Below are 27,503 nucleotides of genomic sequence, written 5' to 3'. Positions count from 1 at the left end.
CTCAAGATTTGCTACATAAGACCGAATCGAGCCAGTCAGTCAGATGTTTCCACATGACCATAATTAGGTAGCATCTGAATAATGCTACACAAACAAACTCTCTCTCACACCACTTCAGAAATAATCATTGATGCATCCCACACACACAAAATGTCACATAACATGGAATGGGAAAACAATTATAAGACTGACAGTAGAGGAAGTGGATCCCATATGGTACTCACAATGCCCAATCCACTGCAATGATGAGAGTGATGTCATCAGTTGGCAACCCAACAGACGTTAGCACGATCACCATAGTGACCAGACCAGCCTGTGGAATTCCTGCAGCACCGATGCTGGCTGCTGTGGCAGTGATGCTGGAAGACAGAGGGAGGTGTGATAAGCACCATTATACCATACTCTATACAATAACTTATGTAGCATAAAGAGTTCACTACTAGTTTCTCCATACTTAACCACACCACTTAGCCATGGCTCCTCCAGTTTTATGTATACTATCATACCACCATAAATGCATGCCCAATACAGTGCTTCTAAGCAGGATCCTCACCTGGATATTGGAAAAGAGCCCATCTCTATAAGTTCATATTGTACTTTGTTACTTATTGTCAATGTGGCATAATGTTGCCATATTTTGCATTGCCCGACATGAACCATAATATTTGACTGAACCGTTGTTACATTTGAAGCACATAGAAAGTAGCCCTTTGAATTACAAGCACAAAGGGACTGCATCTTCCTGTCTAAAGCTACTTAACATACGTGACACATCGTCTCCATTTTGAAAGCAGGTTGTCTTTATGTGTGACATAATATTAGTGGGAATCATCAACTGCTTTCCTGGTGGTACTGTTGAAGTAAAGTTTTACGATTTCAAAGGGATTAGCGCTATTTTCTGATTCACATTGATTTTATGAAACACACTTAAAGACAACCAAGACAATCCTGCTTTGAAAATGGAGTCTGTGTGAGTTGTGCATGTTATGTACTGTAGCTTTAGACAGGAAGATGGAGTTTAGTTCCTTCATGCTTTTAGCCTTGTTTGTTGTTTGTTGAAAATAGAGACGCAATTCCATCTACTATAATAGCATTAAGCTGGGGTCCCTATGGCAGGGAGGGGATTCAAGGCCAAAACACGACCGGGCTGAAAAACACAGGGACATTCTATTTTGATCCCCAATTACTTTGCACTATCCTGCTTTCCTCTGCCATCACTGAGCACTTTACTCTCTCTGTCCATCTCCCTCTTCCTCTTCCTCTCTCTCTATTTCTCTCTCTCTATTTCTCTCTCTCTCTCTCTCTCTCTCTCTCTTTATCTCTCTCTCTCTCTCTCTCTCTGTCCATCTCTCTCTGTCTATCTCTCTGTCTGTCTCTCTCTCTCTCTCTCTCTCTCTCGCTCTCTCTCTCTCTCTCTCTCTCTCTCTGTCCATCTCTCTCTGTCTATCTCTCTGTCCATCTCTCTCTCTCTCTCTCTCTCTCTTTCTCTCTCTCTCTCTGTCCATCTCTCTCTGTCTATCTCTCTGTCCATCTCTCTCTCTATCTCTCTCTCTCTCTCTGTCCATCTCTCTCTGTCTATCTCTCTGTCTGTCTCTCTCTCTCTCTCTCTCTCTCTGTCCATCTTTCTCTGTCTCTCTCTCTGTCCATCTCTCTCTGTCTATCTCTCTGTCCATCTCTCTCTCTCTCTCTCTCTCTCTCTCTCTCTCTCTCTCTCTCTCTCTCTCTCTCTCTCCCTCTCTCTCCCTCTCTCTTTCTGTCCATCGTTCTCTCTTTCTCTCTCTCTCTGTCCATCTCTCTCTCTCTGTCCGTCTTTCACCCCCCCCTGCCCTCAGTGTATTTGGAACAGTAGTTCCTCACCCTTATCCCCCCAGTTCTTTCTACCCCTAACATGCTCTCTTTCACATCCAGTGTACTTTATGCATAGTCCATCTGTTCATCTAATTCAGGGATGGGCAACTTTGATGGGGGTGGGGGCCACAAAAAATCTGAACTCCCAACCTCCCCAACGCGTTGCGAGCAAAACATTTTTGAAACATGTGGCTTATATTAATGCCATTATACATTAGAGAACCGTGTACAGTGTGCCACTGTATTTTGCCTGGAAGAACATCTAAAATTATATTCTATTCAGCTGATGATCACCCTTTAAAACCAATGTAGCATATCACCATCACCTCCCTGCCAGCAGGAGACACCCAGTATGCTATAGGCAAGGATGGGCAACTCCAGTCCTTGGAGGCCAGCTTAGAATGCAGTTAGTTTAATCAGCTGTGTTTGCTCGGGATGGGGGAAAAGTGTGACACAACTCCGGCACCCCAACTCCGGTCCCTTGGAGTTGCCCATCCCAAATATAGTTAATTTATGATGGTGACTGGAATCAGTGACTAACATTTTTATATTTCTTGTAACAGATAAATACTCTCCATGTGGGCTAACCGCAGATACCTGTTTGTTTCATTCTGTGTTGCTGGGCTGGAAACAGAAAGAGGACCCCTGCATTAAATTAATTATTTTCAAATGTTATTTGTCACATACACATGGTTAGCAGATGTTAATGCGAGTGTAGCGAAATGCTTGTGCTTCTAGTTCCGACAATGCAGTAATATCTAACAAGTAATCCAACCTAACAATTTCACAACAACTACCTTATACACACAAGTGTAAAATAATGAATAAGAATATGTACATAAAAATATATGAATGAGTGATGGCTGAAAGGCATAGGCAAGATTTAGTAGATGGTATAGAGTACAGTATATACATATGAGATGAGTAATGTAGGGTATGTAAACATTATATAAAGTGGCATTGTTTAAAGTGGCTAGTGATACATTTATTACATCAAGATGGAAAGATGCAGTAGATGGTATAGAGTACAGTATATACATATGAGATGAGTAATGTAGGTTATGTAAACATTATATAAAGTGGCATTGTTTAAAGTAGCTAGTGATACATTTATTACATCAATTTTTCCATTATTTAAGTGGCTAGAGTTGAGTCAGTATGTTGGCAGCAGCCACTCAATGTTAGTGATGGCTGTATAACAGTCTGATGGCCTTGAGATAGAAGCTGTTTTTCATTCTCTCGGTCCCCGCTTTGATGCACCTGTTCTGACCTCGCCTTCTGAGGGCCCTCACCTCCTCCCTGTAGGCCATCTCGTCGGTGTGGTAATCAAGCCTACCACCGTAGTGTCGTCTGCAAACTTGATGATTGAGTTGGAGGCGTGCATGGCCACGCAGTCATGGGTGAACAGGGAGTACAGGAGAGGGCTGAGAACACACCCTTGTGGGGCCCCAGTGTTGAGGATCAGCGGGGTGGAGATGTTGTTACCTACCCTCACCACTTGGGGTGACCCGTCAGGAAGTCCAGGACCCAGTTGCACAGGGCTGGGTCGAGACCCAGGGTCTCGAGCTTAATGATGAGTTTGGAGGGTACTATGGTGTCAAATGCTGAGCTGTAGTCGATGAACATTCCTTACATAGGTATTCCTCTTGTCCAGATGGGTTAGAGCAGTGTGCAGTGTGATTGCAATTGCGTTGTCTGTGGACCTATTGGGGTGGTAAGCAAATTGGAGTGGGTCTTGGGTGTCAGGTAGGGTGGAGGTGATATGGTCCTTGACTAGTCTCTCAAAGCACTTCATGATGACGGAAGTGAGTGTTGCGGGGCGGTAGTCATTTAGCTCAGTTACCTTAGCTTTCTTGGGAATAGGAACAATGGTGGCCTTCTTGAAGCATGTGGGAACAGCAGACTGGGATAAGGATTGATTGAATATGTCCGTAAACACACCAGCCAGCGAGCTGCGCATGCTCTGAGGACGTGGCTAGTGATGCCGTCTGGGCCAGCAGCCTTGCGAGGGTTAACATGTTTAAATGCTCACGTTGGCTGCAGTGAAGGAGAGCCCACAGGTTTTGGTAGCGGGCCGTGTCAGTGGCACTGTATTGTCCTCAAAGCGAGCAAAGAAGTTGTTTAGTCTGTCTGGGAGAAAGACATCGTGGTCCGCGATGGTGCTGGTTTTTCTTTTGTAGTCCGTGATTGACTGTAGACCCTGCCACATACCTCTCGTGTCTGAGCCGTTGAATTGCAACTCTACTTTGTCTCTATACTGATGCTTAGCTTGTTTGATTGCCTTGCGGAGGGAACAGCCACACTGTTTGTATTCGGGTCATGTTTCCGGTCACCTTGCCCTGATTAAAAGCAGTGGTTCGAGCTTTCAGTTTTGCGCGAATGCTGCCATCAATCCACGGTTTCTGGTTGGGGAATGTTTTAATAGATGCTGTGTGTACATCACCGATGCACTTGCTTATAAACTCGCTCAGCGTATTCATCAATGTTGTTGTTCGACGCTATGCGTAACATAACCGAGTCCACATGATCGAAGCAATCTTGGAGCGTGGAATCCGATTGGTCAGACCAGAGTTGAACAGACCTGAGCGCGGGTGTTTCCTGTTTTAGTTTCTGTCTATTGGCTGGGAGCAACAACATGGAGTCGTGGTCAGCTTTTCCCAAAGGAGGGCAGGGGAGGGCCTTATATGCATTTTTTTATTTAGAATAACAATGATCCAGGGTTTTGCCAGCCCGGGTTGCGCAATCGATATGCTGATAGAATTTAGGGAGCCTTGTTTTCAAATTAGCCTTGTTAAAATCCCCAGCTCAATAAATGCAGCCTCAGGATATGTGGTTTCCAGTTTACATATAGTTGAATGAAGTTCTTTCATGGCCGTCAATGTGTCTGCTTGGGGGGGAATATACACGACTGTGATTATGATCGAAGAGAATTCTCTTGGTAGATAATGCGGTCGTCATTTGATTGTGAGGAATTCTAAGTTAGGTGAACAAAAGGACTTGAGTTCCTGTATCTTGTTATGATCACGCCACGTCTGTGAGTATAACAGAACTCATATGGCAGGCGAAAACCTGAGAAAAATCCAACCAGGAAGTGGGAAATTTGAGGTTTATAGTTTTTCAAAGCTTAGCCTACCGAATACACAGTGGGATATGGATACAGTTGCACTTCCTACGGCTTCCACTAGATGTCAACCGTCTTTAGAAACTTGAATGAGGATTCTACTATAAAGGAGGGGCTCATGAGAGCTGTTTGAGTCAGTGGTCTGGCAGAGTTCCAAGGTCTCATGACGCACGCTCCCGACTGAGTTAGCTCTCGTTCCATGGCTTTTCTACAGACATAGCAATTCTCCGGTTGGAAGCTTATTGATGATTTATTTTAAAAACATCCTAAAGATTGATTCCATACATCGTTTGAAATGTTTCTACGACCTGTAACGGAACTTTTCAAGTTTTTGTCTGGACGAAGTGCTTGCTCCTCATGAAGATGGATTACTGGGCGGAACACGCTAACAACAAGTGGCTAAATTATGGGTTTTATGGAACTTTATGGAACAAATCAGTAATTTATTGTCAAACTGGGATTCCTGGGAGTGCCTTCTGATGAAGATCATCAAAGGCAAGTGAATATTTATAGTGTTTTAGTGTTTTTTCTAGCTTCTGTTGACGCCAAAATGGCGGATATTCCTCTGGCTGTTTTGGGTTCTGAGCACCGTTCTTAGATTATGCTTTTTAAAAAAACGTTTTTTTGAAATCTGACACAGCGGTTGAATAGAGGATAAGTCTATCTTTAATTCTGTGAATAACACTTGCATCTTTTATCAATGTTTATTGTGAGTATTTCTGCAAAATCACCGGATGTTTTGGAATCAAAACATTACTGCACGTAACGCGCCAATGTAAACTGAGATTTTTGGATATAAATATGCACATTATCAAACAAAACCGACATGTATTGTGTAACATGATGTCCTATGAGTGTCATCTGACGCTGATCATCAAAGGTTAGTGATTAATTTTATCTATATTTCTGCTTTTTGTGACTCCTATCTTTGGCTGGAAAATGGCCTTGTGTGTTTTTGTGACTTGACTCTGACCTAACATAATCATATGTTGTGCTTTAGCTGTAAAGCATTTTTGAAATCGGACACGATGGGTAGATTAAAAATATGTTTATCTTTCATTTGCTTTATTGGACTTGTTAATGTGTGAAAGTTACATATTTCGCAAAAATATTTTTGAATTTCGCGCACTGCCTTTTCAGCGGAATGTTGTTGCCCTAGAAAGGCTAAAAGGGTTCTGTAAAAGATAGCCTATACTATAAAAGCTGTCCAATTCTCCCTGTTACCTGATGGTAATGATCTGTCCAAAGTCCAACTCGTAGTTATTGACCTGGGCAATGAAGATGGCAGCCACGGCCTCGTAGAGCGCCGTCCCGTCCATGTTGATGGTGGCACCCACGGGGAGCACGAAGCGGATAATGCGTCGGTCGATGTGGTTGTTCTCCAGGAGGCACTTGAAGGTGATAGGCAGCGTTGCAGAGCTGGGGAGAAATAGAGAGACAGAGGAGGACAACATTAGAGCTGGGGAGAGATGGAGGAAGACAACACCAAGTTGAAGGTGGCAGAGCTGTAGAGAGATATAGGAAGACATCATAGAGCTAAAGATGAGGGCAGTGTGGCAGAGCTGTGGAGAGATATAGCAAGACATCATTGAGCTAAAGATGAGGGCAGTGTGGCAAAGTCATGAGGCAGGTTATTTGTGCATTTTATTGCCATACGACATAACCACCAGTTCTTTTTTTTCAACATATAAAGAGATGTGTACTTCATTATGTTAAAAGAGCTTAGAAGAGCAAACAATTACTATGAACCTTTATTCTGCTTTGTGGAGAACAGATGGTGCATTTACAGCATCTGTTAAGTTTCATGATTAACTCCAAAATAACCCCCTTATGAAACTTAGGAAACATGCAGAATTACTTCTCCATAAATGTCCAGTCTCAGAGCACAGAGCAAGTTGAGATGTAATGTTTGTTTCTTCTTTGGATGTCTGTCTGCTCAACCTGTCAGTGGACAGACATGAAGGTTACACGTGCACTCACAAAACACACACACACACACACACACACACACACACACACACACACACACACACACACACACACACACACACACACACACACACACACACACACACACACACATAGCTCCCGTTTCCTCCAACACTCACCTCTCACCTCCGTTCTACCTGTCCTTACTAAAGAGATACTCTTTTTTTTGACACCACACTCCAAAAAGCAAGTCCTGCTGGCTCTAGTTTAGTGACTGCATACCTTCTTCTTTTTATAAGAAACATTAATGTGTTGAAAATTCAAAATTGGTTGCATAGTCAACTTACACACAGATCTGACACACACACCTACCATACCAGACATGCCACGGGGTCTTTTCACAGTCCCCAGGTCCAGAACAAATTCAAGAAAGCATGCAGGACTATATAGAGCCATTATTACATGAAACTCCCTTCCATCTCATATTGCTCAAATGAACAGCAAACCTGGTTTCAAAAATCAGATAAAGCAACACCTCACAGCACAACGCCTCTCCCCTATTTGACCTAGATAGTTTGTGTGTATGTATTGATATGTAGGCTATGTGTGCTGTTTTTAAATGTCCTTGAGCTGTTCTTGTCTATTAATGTTCTGTATTATGTCATGTTTCATGTTTCATCCTAATAAAATACCAAATACCTCCTTTCACCCCCCTCTTCTCCCCTCCTTCCTCTTCCATCCATCCTCCCACCCCCTTCCTCTCACTTCCGTTCTCTCACCTCCCTCTCCCCTCCTCTCCTCCTCCCCTCCTCTCGCATCTCACCTCCCTCCCCACTCATCCCTTTTCCCTCCTCCCTCCTTCCTCCTCTCACCTCCCACCCCCCTCTCCCTCTCCCTCTCCCTCTCCCTCTCTCTCTCCCTCTCCCTCTCCCCCCCCCCCCCCCTCCTCCCACATCTCACCTCCCTCCTCCTACCTCCCTCTTCTCTCCTCCCTCCTCTCACCTCCCACCTCCCTCTTCTCTCCTCCCTCCTGCCCTTTCTCTCCTTTTACCTCCCTCTTCTCTCCTCCCCCCTCCATATTCTCTCCTCCCTCCTCTCCCCTCCCTCTTCTCTCCTCATCTTCCTCCTCACCCCCTCATCCCTCCTCTCACCTCCCTCCTCCCTCCTCTCATCTCCCTCCTCACTCTTGTCTTCTCCCTGTTCTCTCCTTCCTCCTCTCACCTCCCTCATCTCACCTCCCTCTCCTCTCTCCTTCCTCCTCTCACCTCACTCCTCACTCCTGTCTTCTCCCTGCTCTCTCCTTCCCCCTCCCTCCCAGTCTGACAAGTGTTTCAACTCTGGAAACATACATGTGTGGTATCTGAAATATCTGGGATGGTGTGTGTGTGTGGTATGTGTGTAATTAATTACATGAATAGGATATTAACCTTGGAGTTAAACACAATATAGCCTCTAGCCTATTCATGAATGCTCCAAGGCGTTTTACCTCATTGTCATGTTTTATCATGCTTTGATTAGCAGGCTCTTTATTTTTAAAGAAGGGCATATTTGAAGGCTGTTGCTAGGTTATCATAATGTGCCTATGAAATGTTAACAAGGCAATGGGTACTGTACTTGACTGTTGTTCCGGTTTGGCGCCTTTCTTACATCAAACACACTATAGGAACCCACCCCTTTTGTGACATAAAAGGAAGCTCTAGTATATACACTGGAGGAAAAAAAGGGTGATTCTACTTACAATTGTAAGGCAACCAGCTGGAATAGGATTGTGAGTTTGCTCAACATTTGGGACTATATAGCTGAACAAACATACATTCTCAAGTTGAATGTTAGGTTGAGTGAACATACACTGAGTGTACAAAACATTAAGGCCACCTTCCTAATATTGAGTTGCACCCCCCTCTTTTGCCCTAAGAATAGCCTCAATTAGTCGGGGCATGGACTCTACAAGGTGTTGAAAGCATTCCACAGGGATGCTGGCCCATGTTGACTCCAATGCTTCCCACAGTTTTGTCAAGTTGGCTGGATGTCCTTTGGGTGGGGGACCATTCTTGATACACACAGGAAACTATTGAGCGTGAAAACCCCAGCTGCTTTGCAGTTCTCGACACAAACCAGTGCACCTGACACCTACTACCATACCCTGTTCAAAGAGGGCTCTCGGGTGTCGCAGCGGTCTAAGGTACTGCATCTCAGTGCAAGAGGCGTCACTAATCCAGGCTCTATCCCATCCAGCCGTGATTGGGAGTCCCATAGGGACTAGGGGTAGACCGTCATTGTAAATAAGAACTTGTTCTTAACTGACTTACCTAGTTGTATAAAAACATAAAAAGGCACTTCAATATTTTATCTTGCCCATTCACCCTCTAAATGGCACACATACACAATCCACGTCTCAATTGTCTCAAGGCTGAATAATCCTTCTTGAACTTGGGTCCTCCCCTTCTTCTACACTAATTGAAGTGGATTTAACAAGTGACATCAATGAGGGATCATAGCTTTCACCTGGTCAGTCTATGTCATGGAAAGAGCAGGTGTCCTTAATGTTTTGTACACTCAGTGACCAATCCAAATTTAGAATTTATTCTACCTTTATTTGCATGTTTACCAGTGTGCCTTTCATGTAAATTGTAGTTACTTACCACCCATGACTGCATTTGTTAGTGAAACATACATGGTTGTTGTGTCCAATGGCCTTCAGTCCTCTAGCCTTCACCAAGTAAGTCTCAAACTGAATATGTTATCTTAAAAAAAAAGATTTATGACAATATATTACATACAGTAATAAGGCCTTTCTTTGAGGGCCTACTTTCACCCTAACAAAGGGGGCTGAAGCTCCTGGTTTACATGCCACATCAAGCCTGCAAGTCACAAAGTCATGTGTGATTCCTATTGAGTCAGGATATCCAACTTTTTAATCACGCGCAAACTGCATTGAGAATGATTGCCGGGGTAGGGAAGATCACTTATTGAGACTACCTAAATCAAATAAACTGGAACAGCCATATCAGTAAGGGTGCAATAAGTCCAATAACTAACAGTTTGTATTCATTTAGAAAAATGCTTATTATTTATGTTTGTGTAGCGTAAGATTAATCAACCAATAAATGTACATGCAAAAACACAGGTATTAAAACAAACAATTCTGAAAATCAACCTGGTATAGAGCATGCCTGTAAATATGGTAATGATAGCCATGGTTTTCAGTGGTTTTGAGCAAACGGGGATTTGTCATTTTACTTAACATGCTTCTTCAAATTCAACTCATTCGAGCAGAGTTTGTTGAGTAAACAAACTAACATGTATTAAGCTAAAATTATTGTATTTTTGAAGTCCACTCAACTCACAAAATAACACTGATTAAGCAATTAGTTAAATTGGCTTTTTTACACCGCACATGCCCTGAGTCTGATGTCAATGTGTTGCTTAGCAGTACCACTTTCTCCTACTCACACCAAGACTAGAACCCAGGACCTCTGCCTCCCAAACACACACAATGACCATCCTGAAACAGTCTTAGCTAGTCACACCACCAAGTGAGGTTATAGATGCCCATCTGTTACATGTTCATGAGGAGGCTGTTTCCCCAGCAATGTGCCTTACCTGGAGGATGTTGCCAGGGCGATGAGAAGCGCCTGCAGGATTCCCCAGATGTAGACAAGGGGTTAGGGTAAGGGCTAAGGTTAGGTCTAGGATCAGAGTTAGGTTTGTTGTTGTTATTTAACTGGATGAGGTTTCCAGGGCGGTGAGCAGGGCCTGCAGGATTCCACTGATGCGCATGATGGGTTAAGGGTCAAGGCTAGTGTTAATGTTCGGGTCAGAGTTGTTGTTTACCTAGAGGATGTTGCCAGGGCGATGAGCAGGGCCTGCAGGATGCCCCTGATGTAGACGATGGGGCTCTTCTTGGTGATGAAGAAGTACATGGCCGGGAGGATGAAGAGCCCATGGAGGATCAGACCAAAGACCACCGTGACAGCGTAGAAACCCAGCTTCTTACCCATGGCCGACGGATCACTCATCTCCAGGATCTTACCGGCCACCAGGAACACGATGCCGAATGGGAAGTACCTAGTCAGGAAAGGAGGAGCAGGGTCAGAGGTCATACACCCAGCCATACAGAATTTGTAACAAGGATCCTGGACACTATTCCGTGGACACTATTCCATAGTTACTGCACTCATTTTGGCAGTAGCGCACTACGTAGAGAAATAGGTTGCCATTTCAGATGCAACCCTAGGGTGATGGTCTGTCTGTGATGAATGCAGGTAGAAATGTCTGTGATGTCTCCACATGTATGTGTTACGGTTAGGACTTGGAGTTTTTCCTGATAAGGATCACTTCATATGGTCTGGAAAAACTCCATGTCCTAGTTGCTGTATAGTGTAGTCAAATCTTTACCAGATGACGATAGCAACAATCTTCAGGACAGCCTCGTTCAGGCTCTGGCAGAAGTTGACCAAGGCGCTGCCGTTAGGCCCCATCCTGCCCAGCATTATACCTGTCAAAATAAACAGCATGTCAGTGATGCAGGACAGGACGCTGCTCACATAGTACATATCACTAGACATGCTAATTTCTGCCGACAGTGATTTAGGCCTTGCTTGACATCTGAACTTGGTCAAATACAAAAACAACAACGTAATGTAAGCAAAAGATTTCAGGAAATGTCATAAATAATAGCGATGAAGACAGAGTGGCTCAGTTGGTAGAGCATGGCGCTTATAATGCGAGGGTTGTGGGTTTGATTCCCAAGGTGGCCCAGTATGGATGAAAAACAAAGCATGAAAATCTATGCACTCCCTAAGTTGCTCTGCATAAGAGTGTCTGCTAAATGAATGAAATTTAAAATAATGTGTGTGTTTGTTTATTACCCATAGTGGCTGAGAAGATGACGATTCCAAGGACGTTCATTCCGTCACTGGTTCCCGGTAACGTTTTGAAGTATACGTCTGGGGGAGGAGTCAGGTCCAAGGAGAAGTTCTGGAGCTCTGTTCCGTTGTCGTCCTGGATACCGTATATGAGTGCTCGCCTTGTGGTGGACTCTGATAGGCTCTGACTCACTGTGGCCTTTGGCGTTTTCATAATGGGAACACTTCTTGTCCGGTACTGTTCATATGAAGTAGAGCAGAGAACAGGGACGATTAAAGATTATTCATGGTTTACTTCCTTAATTAGACGACAGAGAAAGAAACTTGAACTCAATAGATGTTAAATAATCAAAACACTGAGAACTGAATCCAATTTGAACACACAGAGCGTGAAGTCCTACAGGAAAGCGTATGATTTAAAGGGACTCACCTGTTGAAAAGTGGCTTGAACTAAGTTAGCTGGAAACATGTTGCTGGAAGGGAAAGAGAACAAAAATATACAGTACCAGTCAAAAGTTTGGACACACCTTCTCATTCAAGGGTTTTTCTTTATTTTTATTACTATTTAGAGAAATCAAATGTTACTGGTCACATGCACATATTTAGAAGACGTTATTGCGGGTGTAGCGAAATGCGTGTGTTCCTAGCTCCAACAGTGCAGTAGTATCTAACAATTCACAACAATACACACAAATCTAAAAGTAAAAGAAAGGAATTAAGAAATATATATATATTAGATAGTGTCTTTGACTAAAATACAGTAGAATAGAATACAGTATAAATATATACAGTGGGGCAAAAAAGTATTTAGTCAGCCACCAATTGTGCAAGTTCTCCCACTTAAAAATATGAGAGAGGTCGGTAATTTTCATCATAGGTACACTTCAACTATAACAGACAAAATGAGGAAAAAAATCCAGAAAATCACATTGTAGGATTTTTTTATGAATTTATTTGCAAATTATGGTGAAAAATAAGTATTTGGTCACCTACAAACAAGCAAGATTTCTGGCTATGGCACTGTATGTGATGATTGAAGCAGTATGCAAACATTATTTGTACATCACTAAAGTGACTAGTGTTCCATTATTAAAGTGGCTAGGATTCCAAGTCTATGTACATAGGGCAGCAGCATCTAAGGTGCAGGGTTGCGTAACCGGGTGGAAGCTGGTTAGTGATGGCAATTTAACAGTCTGATGGCCTTTATATAGAAGCTGTTTTTCAGTCTCATCTTTGATACACCTGTACTGACCTCGTCTTCTGGATGATAACGATTGCACCGTCTGTGGATCTATTGAATCCATCAAATAACACATATGGAATAATTTTATAACCAAGAAAGTGTTAAACAAATTAAAATGTATTTTATTTGAGATTCTTCAAAGTAGCCACCCTTTGCCTTGACAATAGATTTGCACACTCTTGGCATTCTCTCAAGCAGATTCACCTGGAATGCTTTTCCAACAGTCTTGAAGGAGTTCCCACATATGCTGAGCACTTGTTGGTGGCTTTTCCTTCACTCTGCGGTCCAACTCATCCCAAACCATCTCAATTGGGTTGAGTTTGGGTGATTGTGGAGGCCAGGTCATCTGATGCAGCACTCCATCACTCTCATTCTTGATCAAATAACCCTTTCACAGCCTGGAGGTGTGTTTGGGTCATTGTCCTGTTGAAAAACAAATGACAGTCCCACTAAGCGCAAACCAGATGGGATGGCGTATCACTTCAGAATGCTGTTGTAGCAATGCTGGTTAAGTGTTTCTTGAATTCAAAATAAATCACAGATAGTATCACCAGCAAAACACCCCCCAAACCATCACACTTCCTCCTTCATGCTTCACGACGGGAACCACACATGCGAAGATCATCCGTTCATCTACTCTGCGTCTCACAAATCCACGGCTGTTGGAACTGAAAATCAAAAATTTGGACTCATCAGACCAAAGGACAGATTTCCACCGGTCTAATGTCCATTGCTCGTGCTTCTTGGCCCAAGCAAGTCTCTTCTTCTTATTGGTGTCCTTTAGTAGAGGTTTTGCAGCAATTTGACCATGAAGGCCTGATTCACACAATCTCCTCTGAACATTTGATGTTGAGATGTGTCTGTTACTTGAACTCTGTGAAGCATTTATTTGGGCTGCAATCTGAGGTGCTGTTAACTCTAATGAACTTATCCTCTGCAGCAGAGGTAACTCTGGGTCTTCCTTTCCTTTGGCGGTCCTCATGAGAGCCAGTTTCATCATAGTGCTTGATAGTTTTTGCGACTGCACTTGAATAAACTTTCAAAGTTCTTAAAATGTTCCGCATTGACTGACCTTCATGTCTTAAAGTAATGATGTCATTTCTCTTTGCTTATTTGAGGTGTTCTTGCCATAATATGGACTTGGTCTTTTACCAAATAGGGCTCTCTTCTGTATACCACCCATACCATGTCACAACACAAATGGTTGGCTCAGAAAACCCCACAAATGAACTTTTAACAAGGCACACCTGTTAATTGAAATGCATTCCAGGTGACTACCTCGCGAAGCTGGTTGAGAGAATGCCAAGAGTGTGCAAAGCTGCAATCAAGGCAAAGGGTGGCTACTTTGAAGAATCGCAAATATAAAATATATTTACATTTGTTTAACACTTTCTTGGTTACTACATCATTCCATTTGTGTTATTTCATAGTTTTGATGTCTTCATTATTATTCTACAATGTAGAAATAGTGAAAATAAAGAAAAACCCTTGAATGAGTAGGCATGTCCAAACTTTTGACTGGTACTGTATACATATAAAAATATACAAAAAACCTTATTAAGTCATTTTGTTTTATCTGTTCAATGTCAATCACAAAACTACATGATATTGCACAATTATTTTTATAAAGGTTTATTTAGTCCATACTTGTGTAAAGAAGCATCCCCAAGTTGTAACAAACGGACCAGTTTGTAACTGGATTCTTCACTGGATTCTTCATGACGTTGCCTCTTTGGGTGTGTCATGACGTTGGGTGTGTCATGACGTTGCCTCCTTTCCTCCTTCAACTAGGCTGCTGTGGCCAGAGAGACGTCGTAAATTCCTGAGGATCTCCTCATGGACACACAGTATAGAGGGAGTACATTTTCATAGAGAACAAAGGAATTCCTTCCACCTCACAGAACTTGAGGTACGAACAAATTTCATGTTCCGGAGAAAGTATAAAAGATCGGTGAAGAATCCAGCTACGAACTGGTCCGTTTGTTACAACTTGGGGAAGCTCATGGGAGACGGTGTGGCCACATTAACATAACGCTGTTTATATAATAGCCTCAGATATGAGGTTTACATCTAATTGTTGTATAAGATGAATGAGTGAGTATGATACTGTTTACACAATTTTACAACGTGATTTTGGACTGTTTAATGAAGGAAAACTCAAAAAGGGAATTGGAGTTAACTAAATCAGAGGACCGCCCCTGGGCCCAGTTAGGGTCAGGCATCCTGGGACAGCCCTTTTCTGAAATTCCAAATAAAACCCAACTTTGAGAAATAATCATCAGACCATGTTTTTCTCCATTAGGAGGGGACAAAGGTTGTAGACCATTGCTGAATCTTTTAACCACACCACGTGGTTAAACTCTTAGACTATCAATACCGACAGAATAAGAACAAGTCTTTGATATTAATTACTAGTCTGCAGTTAGGAATTCGGTATCATTGAACGTGAAGAACGACAACCGCCGAAACCGCCGATTCTATAACAAAATGAATGAATGTCACTCTGAACTATCCCCTCTAACCAAGACAGAGAGAGAGAGAGAGAGAGAGAGAGAGAGAGAGAGAGAGAGAGAGAGAGAGAGAGAGAGAGAGAGAGAGAGAGAGAGAGAGAGGACGAAACTCTCCAACAGAAACAAACTTTTCACCAGCGATCAAGACGACACACTGAGCATAAATATATATATTGATTGCAATTGTTCCCGAATGAGTGAGCGTTCATGTGCAAAGGATTAACATTTTAATTGTTATAATTATCACTCGGTAGTGACTTCTTAGTCGACCCCCACTTCCCCTTTTGTCCACCAAGCCGCGATGCCGGTTTAGCCCACTAGGGCACATTCTCCTATCATTTCTTGTAACCACATTTACCCTGTTTGTTTGTTTGTTTATGCATTTTTGTGAATTACTTAGTTAGTAATAAACCAATTATTTAGGACAATTGATGTATGGATGACTCATAGTGAAGACTGGGTTCCTGCAGATAACCAACAATTTACGATGTTTGGAAAGAGACTAAAGTGAGGTAAAGTAAATAATTCATTAATTCGATGACCAATTGATCAGATAAAATATCTGAAAAGTTATTTTAGGAAATGATAACCTTGTAATCTGAATATTTTCCTTGGTGCCCCCGACTTCCTAGTTAATTACAGTTACATAATTAATCAGTCTAATCGCGTAATACTAATTACAGAGAATCTTTGATAAAAACTATGTCTTCAATTTAATGATAATAAAGACACGACACGTGACTCTTTAAAACCTCATGCACTTTTCACAGAAGCCAGCATTTGCTGTGTGAAAAACAGCCATAAGAATTGTCATACAATTAAATGACATGAACTTCAGGAACTGTTTTTTTTGTGATTATCTACAGCACAGCCATTAGTAAAAAAACCAATGGGAAAGGGTTAACATCCAACACATGTACTGTAGTTTCTTCTGAGTGGGAGAAATAGGCCTTCATCTTCTGTACAGCTCCTGCTCTGTTGTGTTGGATGAACAAAAAGCCTACGGTATAACCTTGTGGTTATATAAATGTTTCTTTCAAAATACAATGTACTGCATTGTGAAAGTAACCTCTTAAGAAGGTTTTCAGCTAATATTTCGTTATGCCATTGAAAGTCAGGATGTTCAGTTAAAAATTGTTGACCCTTTGAACTATTGTAAAGAACATTAACTTTCCTCAGCTTTTGTTGTTGTGACTGTCTTAACAATGACGTTTTCATTTAAATAGTTGAAGTGGTCGACCTGATAACATTAAAACATACCATTATTTTATTATGTTGACATAAAATCGTCTCTTACCTACAAACTATCTTAACTTTTTGTAAACTACCCACCGGCCAAAACCTGGTTAAATCCACGTAATTTCAAGTAAAAAAATGACATGCGATGACGTTGAATCAACGTGGAAAACTCACTGGATTTGCAAAAAATTATTAACAGAAGGGAATTTAGTATTTTAAGTTCAATGACATGGTGACATTTTTTGTTGATTTCATGTTGAATTCATGTTAGTTGATAACTCAACCAAATGTAAATTAAAACTAGACGTTGAAATGACGTCTGTTCCCGTTGGGTAAGTAATTCTAACTTCTCACTGAGCAGGGCAACAGATCAACTTTCTGAAAACATCTCAAACAGAGACAGAGAGAGAATACACATATCACAATGAAATACCATTCAAATATTTGTCAATTTTCCTGTCAAAAGCCCAGAAGGACACAAAAATGGGACAGAGGCTCCAGGTGTTTTGGTGTGAATAGAATGTCCATGATTCATATTGTATCTTTCAGCTCCACTCATACGTGTGTGTGTGTGTGTGTGTGTGTGAGTGTGTGTGTGTGTGTGTGTGTGTGTGTGTGTGAGAGAGAAAGAGAGAGAGAGAGTGTGCGTGCGTGCATGTCTGTCTCTCTCTCTCTCTGTGTGTGTGTGTGTGTGTGTGTGTGTGTGTGTGTGTGTGTGTGTGTGTGTGTGTGTGTGTGTACGTGTGTACGTGTGTGTGTGTGTGTGTGTGTGTGTGTGTGTGTGTGTGTGTGTGTGTGTGTGTGTGTGTGTGTGTGTGTGTGTGTGTGTGTGTGTGTGTGTGTGTGAGTGAGTGAGTGAGTGAGTGAGTGAGTGAGTGAGTGAGTGAGTGAGTGAGTGAGTGAGTGAGTGAGTGAGTGAGTGTGAGACTGCCAAACAGGCAGTGTATCTGGAACCTCTCAGCCCTCTCAGCTCAAACACTAAAACACAAAGTGTACACTCTTTCTGCAGCTTCCATTCAGTCAGATGGAATGTTCAGACATGATGGCGCTCACATAAAGCACACATACAAAGGCAAACAATAGTAAACACAGGGGCTAAAGGAGGTCCATTTGAAAAACCTCATAGTGGGGTCTAATAGTGTGGTCTGCTTGCCTGTGGTAGAGCTGTAGACCACACTATTAGACCCCACTATTTACCAAGAGAGTTTTCATGTATATTTTTCGTAGCTGTCTATTTACCACCACAAACCGATGCTGGCACTAAGACCACACTCAACAAGCTGTATGACATCAAAAGCAAATGCTCATCCAGAGGCGGTGCTCCTAGTGGGCGACGGCTTTAATGCAGGGAAACTTAAATCTGTTTTACCTCATTTCTACCAGCATGTTACCTTTATTTAACTAGGCAAGTCAGTTAAGAACAAATTCTTATTTTCAATGACAGCCTAGGAACAGTGGGTTAACTGCCTGTTCAGGGAAAGAACAACAGATTTGTACCTTGTCAGCTTGAACTTGCAACCTTCCGGTTACTAGTCCAACGATCTAACCACTAGGCTACCCTGCCGCCCTATGTGCAACCAGAGGAGAAAAACTCTAGACAACCTTTACTCCACACACACAGATGGGTACAAAGCTCTCCCTTGCCCTCCACAATGCTCTCCCTCGCACTCCTAGCCGTGTCTGAGTCCTGGCTTAGGAAGGCCACCAAAAACCGTGAAACTTCCATCCCTAACTGTAACATTAGATAGAACTGCCAAAGGGTGCAGAATTGCAATTTACTGCAGAGATAGCCTGCAGAGATCTGTCTTACTATCCAGGTCTGTGCCCAAACAATTTGAGATTCTACTTTTAAAAATACACCTTTCCAGAAACAAGTCTCTCACCGTTGCCGCTTGCAATTGACCACTTTCTGCCCCCAGCTGTGCCCTGGACACCATGTGTGAATTGATTGCCCCCCATCTATCTACAGAGCTCGTGCTGTTATGTGACCTAAACTAGGACATGCTTAACACCCTGGCCCTCCTACAATCTAAGCTTGATGCCCTCAATCTCACACAAATTATCAATGAACCCACCAGGTACAACCACAAATCCATAAACACAGGCACCCTCATAGATATCATCCTAACCAACCTGCCCTCCAAATACACCTCTGCTGTCTTCATCCAGGATCTCAGCGATAACTGCCTCATTGCTTGCGTCCATAATGGGTCTGCGGTCAAACGACCACACCTCATCACTGTCAAATGCTCCCTAAAACACTTCAGTGAGCAGGCCATTCTAATTGACCTGGCCCGGGTATCCTGGAAGGATATTGACCTCATTCTGTCAGTAGAAGATGCCTGGTTATTCTTTAAAAGTGCTTTCCTCACAATCTTAAATAAGCATGCCCCATTCAAAAAAATTAGGACCACTCCAGACCTGACTGCCCTTGACCAGCACAAAAACATCCTGTGGCATACTGAATTAGCATTGAATAGCCCTCACGATATGCAACTTTCAGGGAAGTTAGGAACCATTATACACAGGCAGTTTGGAAAGCAAAGGCTAGCTTTATCAAACAGAAATTTGCATCCTGCAGCACAAAGTCCAAAATGTCCATGGAGAATAAGAGCACCTCCTCCCAGCTGCCCACTGCACTGAGGCTAGGAAACACTGTCACCACCGATAAATCCACGATAATTGAGAATTTCAAAAAGCATTTTTCTATGGCTGGCCATGCTTTCCACTTGGCAACCCCTACCCCAGTCAACAGCCCTGCACCCCTCACAGCAACTTGCCCAAGCCTCCCCATTTCTCCTTCACCCAAATCCAGATTGCTGATGTTCTGAAAGAGGTGTAAAATCTGGACCCCTACAAATCAGCAGGGCTAGACAATCTGGACCCTCTCTTCTAAAATGATCAGCCGTCATTGTTGCAACCCTAGCCTGTTCAACCTCTCTTTTGTATCGTCTGAGATCCCCAAACATTGGAAAATTGCTGCGGTCATCCAAGGTATTCCAAGGTATTCGAAAGCCGAGTTAACAATCAGATCACCGACCATTTCGAATCCCACCACACCTTCTCCGCTATGCAATCTGGTTTCCGAGCTGGTCATGGGTGCACCTCAGCCGCGCTCAAGGTTCTAAACGATATCATAACCTCCATCAATAATAGACAATTCTGTGCAGCTCTATTCATCGACCTGGTCAAGGCTTTCGACTCTGTCAATCACCACATTCTTATCAGCAGACTCAACAGCCTTGGTTTCTCAAATGACTGCCTCGCCTGGTTTACCAACTACTTCTCAGACAGAGTTCAGTGTGTCAAATTGGAGGGCCTGTTGTCCTGACCTCTGGCAGTCTCTATGGGGTTGCAAAAGGGTTGAATTCTCGGGCTGACTCTTTTCTCAGTATACATCAATGACGTCGCTCTTGCTGCTGGTGATTCTCTGATCCACCTCTACGCAGACGATACCATTCTGTATACTTCTGGCCCTTCTTTGGACACTGTGTTAACTAACCTCCATACGAGCTGCAATACCATACCATACCAACTCCTTCCGTGGCTTCCAACCGCTCTTAAATGCAAGTTAAGCTCTTCAACCGTTCGCTGCCAGCACCTGCCTGCCCGTCCAGCATCACTACTCTGGACGGTTCTGACCTAGAACATGTGGACATCTACAAATACCTAGGTGTCAGGTTAGACTGTAAACTCTCCTTCAAGATTCACATTAAGCATCTCCAATCCAAAATTAAATGTAGAATTGGCTTCCTATTTCGCAAAAAAACATCCTTCACTCATGCTGCCAAACAAACCCTTGTAAAACTGACCATCCTAACGATCCTTGACTTTGGCGATGTCATTTACAAAATAGCCTCCAACACGCTACTCAGCAAATTGGATGCAGTCTATCACAGTGGCATCCATTTTGTTACCAAAGCCCCATATACCACCCACGAATGTGACCTGTATGCTCTCGTTGGCTGGCCCTTGCTTCATATTCGTATCCAAACCCACTGGCTCCAGGTCAACTATAAGTCTTTGCTAGGTAAATCCCCACCTATCTCAGTTCACTGGTCACCATTGCAGCACCCACAAGTAGCACGCGCTCCAGCAGGCATATTTCACTGGTCACCCCCAATGCCAATTCCTCCTTTGGTCACCTTTCGTTACAGTTCTCTGCTGCCACTGACTGGAAGGAACTGTAAAAATCACTGAAGCTGGAGACTCATATCTCCCTCACTAACTTTAAGCACCAGCTGTCAGAGCAGCTCACAGACCACTGCACCTGTACATAGCCCATCTGTTAACAGCCCAATCAACTACCTCATCCCCATACTGTTATTTTTTTTGCTCCTTTGCTCCCCAGTTTCTCTACTTGCACATTCATCTTCTGCACATCTATCTTCTCCACAGTGTTTAGTTGCTAAATTGTAATTATTTCGCCACTATGGCCTATTTACTCCCTTAACTCACCTAATTTGCATACACTGCATATACAGTGCCTTGCAAAAGTATTCGGCCCCCTTGAACTTTGCAACCTTTTGCCACATTTCAGGCTTCAAACATAAAGATATAAAACTGTATTTTTTTGTGAAGAATCAACAACAAGTGGGACACAATCATGAAGTGGAACGACATTTATTGGATATTTCAAACTCTTTTAACAAATCAAAAACTGAAAAATTGGGCGTGCAAAATTATTCAGCCCCTTTACTTTCAGTGCAGCAAACTCTCTCCAGAAGTTCAGTGAGGATCTCTGAATGATCCAATGTTGACCTAAATGACTAATGATGATAAATACAATCCACCTGTGTGTAATCAAGTCTCCGTATAAATGCACCTGCACTGTGATAGTGAAGAAGTTTAAAGCCGGATATGGATACAAAAAGATTTCCCAAGCTTTAAACATCCCAAGGAGCACTGTGCAAGCGATAATATTGAAATGGAAGGAGAATCAGACCACTGCAAATCTACCAAGACCTGGCCGTCCCTCTAAACTTTCAGCTCATACAAGGAGAAGACTGATCAGAGATGCAGCCAAGAGGCCCATGATCACTCTGGATGAACTGCAGAGATCTACAGCTGAGGTGGGAGACTCTGTCCATAGGACAACAATCAGTCGTATATTGCACAAATCTGGCCTTTATGGAAGAGTGGCAAGAAGAAAGCCATTTCTTAAAGATATCCATAAAAAGTGTCGTTTAAAGTTTGCCACAAGCCACCTGGGAGACACACCAAACGTGGAAGAAGGTGCTCTGGTCAGATGAAACCAAATTGAACTTTTTGGCAACAATGCAAAACGTCATGTTTGGCGTAAAAGCAACACAGCTGAACACACCATCCCCACTGTCAAACATGGTGGTGGCAGCATCATGGTTTGGGCCTGCTTTTATTCAGCAGGGACAGGGAAGATGGTTAAAATTGATGGGAAGATGGATGGAGCCAAATACAGGACCATTCTAAAAGAAAACCTGATGGAGTCTGCAAAAGACCTGAGACTGGGACGGAGATTTGTCTTCCAACAAGACAATGATCCAAAACATAAAGCAAAATCTACAATGGAATGGTTCAAAAATAAACATATCCAGGTGTTAGAATGGCCAAGTCAAAGTCCAGACCTGAATCCAATCGAGAATCTGTGGAAAGAACTGAAAACTGCTGTTCACAAATGCTCTCCATCCAACCTCACTGAGCTCGAGCTGTTTTGCAAGGAGGAATGGGAAAAAATGTCAGTCTCTCGATGTGCAAAACTGATAGAGACATACCCCAAGCGACTTCCAGCTGTAATCGCAGCAAAAGGTGGCGCTACAAAGTATTAACTTAAGGGGGCTGAATAATTTTGCACGCCCAATTTTTCAGTTTTTGATTTGTTAAAAAAGTTTGAAATATCCAATAAATGTCGTTCCACTTCATGATTGTGTCCCACTTGTTGTTGATTCTTCACAAAAAAATACAGTTTTATATCTTTATGTTTGAAGCCTGAAATGTGGCAAAAGGTCGCAAAGTTCAAGGGGGCCGAATACTTTTGCAAGGCACTGTATACTTTTTCTATTGTGTTATTGACTGTATGTTTGTTTATTCCATGTATAACTCTGTGTTGTTGTTTGTGTCGCACTGCTTTGCTTTATCTTGGCCAGGTCGCAGTTGTAAATGAGAACTTGTTCTCAACCAGCCTACCTGGTTAAATAAAGGTGAAATAAAAAAATAAAAAATAAATAATTGGCAAATCTGACCATAACTCTATCCTCCTGATTCCTGTTTACAAGCAAACACTAAAGCAGGAAGTACCAGTGACTCGCTCAATTCGGAGGTGGTCAGATGACATAGATGCTAAGCTACAGGACTGTTCTGCTAGCACAGACTGGAATATGTTCCGGGATTCTTCTCGATTGCATTGAGGAGTACACCACATCAGTCACTGTCTTCACCAATAAGTGCATTGATGACGTCGTCCCTAAAGTGACCATACGTACATACCCCAACCAGAAGCCATGAATTATAGGCAACTTCTGCACTGAGCTAAACAGTAGAGCTGCTGCTTTCAAAGAGCGGGACTCTAACCCGGACGCTTATGAGAAATCCGCTATGCCCTCCGACGAACCATCAAACAGGTAAAGCATCAATACAGGACTAAGATCGAATCGTACTACACCGGTTACGACGCTCATTGGATGTGGCAGGGCTTGCAAACTATTACGGACTTCAAAGGGAATCACAGCTGCGAGTGAAACGAGCCTACCAGATGAGCTAAATTACTTCTATGCTCACTTCGAGGCAAGCAACACTGAAGCATGCATGAGAGCACCAGCTGTTCTGGACGACTGTGTGATCATGCTCTCCATAGCCGATGGAGAGCGGTCAACATTCACAAGGCCGCAGGGCCAGACAGATTACCAGGATGTGTACTCTGAGCATGCGCTGACCAACTGGCAAATTACTTCACTGACATTTTCAACCTATCCCTGACCGAGTCTGTAATACCAACATGTTTCAAGCAGACCACCTGTGCCCAAGAACACTAAGGTAACCTGCCTAAAAGACTATCGACCCGTAGCAGTCACGTCTGTAGCCATGAAGTGCTTTGAAGGCTGGTCATGGGTCACATCAACACCATCAACCCGGATACCCTAGATCCACTCCAATTTGTATACTGCCCCAACAGATCCACAGATGATGCAATCTCTGTTGCACTCCACACTGCCCTTTTCAACCTTGACAAAAGGAACACCTACGTGAGAATGCTGTTCATTGACTACAGCTCAGCGTTCAACACCACAGTGCCTTCAAAGCTCATCCCAAAGCTAAGGACCCTGGGATTAAACACCACCCTCTGCAACTGGATCCTGGACTTCCTGACAGGCTGCCACCAGGTGGTAAGAGTAGGTAACAACAGATCTGCCACACTGATCCTCAATGCGAGGGCCCCTCAGGGGTGCGTGCTCAGTCCCCTCCTGTACTCCCTGTTCACCCATGACTGCATGGCCAAGCACCACTCCAACACCATCATTAAGTTTGCTGACGACACAACAGTTGTAGGCCTGATCACCGACAACGACAGCGTAGAGGTCAGAGACCTATCAGTGTGGTGCCAGGATAACAACCTCTCCCTCAAAGTGATCAAGACAAAGGAGATGATTGTGGACTACAGGAAAAGGAGGGCCGAGCACGCCCCCATTCTCATTGAAGGGGCTGCAGTGGAGGAGGTTGAGAGCTTCAAGGACCTTGGTGTCCACATCATCAACAAACTATCATGGTCCAAGCACACCAAGACAGTCGTGAAGAGGGCACGACAAAATCTATTCCCCCTCAGGAGATTTAAAAGATTTGACATGGGTCCTCAGATCCTCAAAAAGTTCTACAGCTGCACCATCGAGATATTCCTGACTGGTTGCATCACTGCCTGGTATGACAACTGCTCGGCCTCCAACAGCAAGGCAGTACAGAGGGTAATGTATACGGCCCAGTACATCACTGGGGCCAACCTTCCTTTCATCCAGGACCTCTATAGACTGTTCTCTGTGCTACCGCACGGCAAGCGTTACCGGAGCGCCAAGTCTAGGTCCAAAAGGCTTCTTAACAGCTTCTACCCCCAAGCCATAAGACTCCTGGACAGCTAATCAAATGACTACCCAGGCTTTTTGACTCCTCCACCCCCATTTTTACACTGCTGCTACTCTCTGTTTATTATTTATGCACAGTCACTTTACCTCTACCTATATGTACAGTGGGGCAAAAAAGTATTTAGTCAGCCACCAATTGTGCAAGTTCTCCCACTTAAAAAGATGAGAGAGGCCTGTCATTTTCATCATAGTTATACTTCAACTATGACAGACAAAATGAGAAAAAAAATCCAGAAAATCACATTGTAAGATTTTTAATGAATTTATTTGCAAATTATGGTGGAAAATAAGTATTTGGTCAATAACAAAAGTTTATATCAATACTTTGTTATATACCCTTTGTTGTCAATGACAGAGGTCAAACGTTTTCTGTAAGTCTTCACAAGGTTTTCACACACTGTTGCTGGTATTTTGGCACATTCCTCCATGCAGATCTCCTCTACAGCAGTGATGTTTTGGGGCTGTTGCTGGGCAACACAGAGTTTCAACTCCCTCCAAAGATTTTCTATGGGGTTGAGATCTGGAGACTGGTTAGGCCACTCCAGGACCTTGAAATGTTTGGGATCATTGTCATGCTGAAAGACATAGCCACATTTCATCTTCAATGCCCTTGCTGAAGGAAGGAGGTTTTCACTCAAAATCTCACGATACATGGCCCCACTCATTCTTTCCTTTACACGGATCAGTCGTCCTGGTCCCTTTGCAGAAAAACAGCCCCAAAGCATGATGTTTCCCCCCCCGTACTTCACAGTAGGTATGGTGTTCTTTGGATGCAACTCAGCATTCTATGTCCTCCAAACACGACGAGAATGTTTTTACCAAAAAGTTATATTTTGGTTTTGTTACGGATACAGTTATCCTGTGTGTGTATCCTGTGTGTGTGTGTGTTTCTTTTCTCTCATTCTCCCCTCACAGGTGAAAATCATCACTCCCCAATCAGTCAACAATCAACCCATCAATCAGAAGACACACCTCCTCCTGTTTCCTACCCTATCACAGTTCCTTCCCCATGGTTTAAAAACCCCATCATTTGTTTGTTCAAGAGCTCAATCTTTGTAATGCCATGTTGGTAGATAGCTGTTCTTGGTAGATTTCAGGAGAGCTCAATCTTTGTAATGCCATGTTGGTAGATCGCTGTTATTTGTAGATTTCAGGAGAGCTCAATCTTTGTAATGCCATGTTGGTAGATAGCTGTTCTTGGTAGATTTCAGGAGAGCTTAATCTTTGTAATGCCATGTTGGTAGATCGCTGTTATTTGTAGATTTCAGGAGAGCTCAATCTTTGTAATGCCATGTTGGTAGATCTCTATTCTTGATAGATTTCAGTAGCACAATCTCTTTGTAAATGCCATGTATGTAGATCTCTCTCTTTGTGTATTAATTAACCTCTTCTTTTGCTTGAGCACCTCCAAATCACTTTCATCTCCTGTGAGTATTGTTTTTGCTTATGGTGTTTGCTGGTGGGAAAAGGGGAAACCAAGACAAGTCGCCCATGGGCATACACTACCCGTAGGTAAACTTTGTTAAAACACACTAGTTAGAACTGGGCGGACCACCCACTGTATTTTTGGTTAGTTAGTTAGCTGTTGTTGAAATAGGCTAGTCTAGCTTAGGGGTGTTTTGAATACTTATTGTTTCTTTCCTTGGGTCCAGCTCAGCCCCTTTTCCTGCTTCCCCCCATTACCGTGTGTTTAGAAATAAACCCTGAGTTTGACGGTATTATTTCGGTTGTCGTGGTTATTTCGTTCACTTTTACTTTGTCACTATTATAATTTACATGAGTTATGTTACGGGTCTCACTACCATCCCCCCTAGACTGTTGGGCCAAAAGGGATTCGTAACATAAGTGGGGGCTCATCCGGGATTTGTCTTTACTGACACCCATGCCGCTCATGTAGATTGTTGTAGTGGTATAGTTCAGTGTTGAGCGTCATAGCTGAAGTAGCATTAGTGTTTGCTATTTTCGTTGGCTCTTGTGAAGTAGTGTAAGATGGCTACTTTTGATTTGAAGTCCTTTTTGGATAATCCTTCGTGGGAGGTTTTTGATAAATGTCGTAGAGTTGATTTAATGACCTTGGCTGACCATTACTGAATATCGATTCCGCAGAGTGTAGTTAAGGCGGAGGTTAAACAGCTAGTGTTAAATGTATTGTTGGAAGAGCAGGTGCTTGTGTTACCGCTGCCTGAGCATACTACCACTGTAGGGGATGTTACTGCTCCTGTAAGCCCATTGGTGTCTGATAATGAGGGCGAGGCTAAAACACCAGCCACATTGTCCCATTTTGATCCACTCTCCCCACTGTCAAACGGTGATGCCAGAAGGGATGTCTGTTTAGCACAGTTCCAACTAGAGGTGGAAGAGAGCCCAAATTAGGCGAGAGACTCTCCAGTTGGAGATGTGTAAAATTGAGGCAGAAAGAGAACAGCGGCAGATGACGTTTAAAATGCGCCAGATGGAACTGGAGGCAGAGACAGCGAGGCTAGCCTTCGTTCCTACTGTGCCTGTTAGTGAGTCGTCCTCACCAGCTGTGTCCTCAAACACGTTTGACATTAGTAGGCAGATTGCCTTAGTACCTTTGTTCAGAGAGTCGGAGGTTGACTCCTATTTTTGTGTATTTGAGCGTATAGCCGTAGCATTGAA

At 43.1% G+C, this 27,503-nt stretch overlaps 1 protein-coding gene across 1 annotated transcript in view; it reads right to left on the bottom strand.

Moving 5' to 3' along the window:
* Positions 1-27,503, bottom strand: part of LOC139410251 (solute carrier family 1 member 7b) — a 106,182-nt gene that overhangs the window by 5,644 nt on the left and 73,035 nt on the right. Inside the window, exons 4-9 of the mRNA XM_071155723.1 lie at positions 12,197-12,239; positions 11,770-12,004; positions 11,297-11,396; positions 10,733-10,966; positions 6,194-6,388; positions 225-359 (exon numbers count right to left, since the gene is read on the bottom strand). Coding sequence (XP_071011824.1) covers positions 225-359; positions 6,194-6,388; positions 10,733-10,966; positions 11,297-11,396; positions 11,770-12,004; positions 12,197-12,239 — 942 coding nt within the window. The remainder of the gene's footprint in view (positions 1-224; positions 360-6,193; positions 6,389-10,732; positions 10,967-11,296; positions 11,397-11,769; positions 12,005-12,196; positions 12,240-27,503) is intronic.

The sequence above is a fragment of the Oncorhynchus clarkii genome, chromosome 5 (assembly GCF_045791955.1).
Source record: "Oncorhynchus clarkii lewisi isolate Uvic-CL-2024 chromosome 5, UVic_Ocla_1.0, whole genome shotgun sequence".
NCBI classification, from domain to species: Eukaryota; Metazoa; Chordata; class Actinopteri; order Salmoniformes; family Salmonidae; genus Oncorhynchus; species Oncorhynchus clarkii.
The sequence above is the reverse complement of the archived record's forward strand: the minus strand, read 5'-3'. Positions and strand labels throughout refer to the sequence as shown.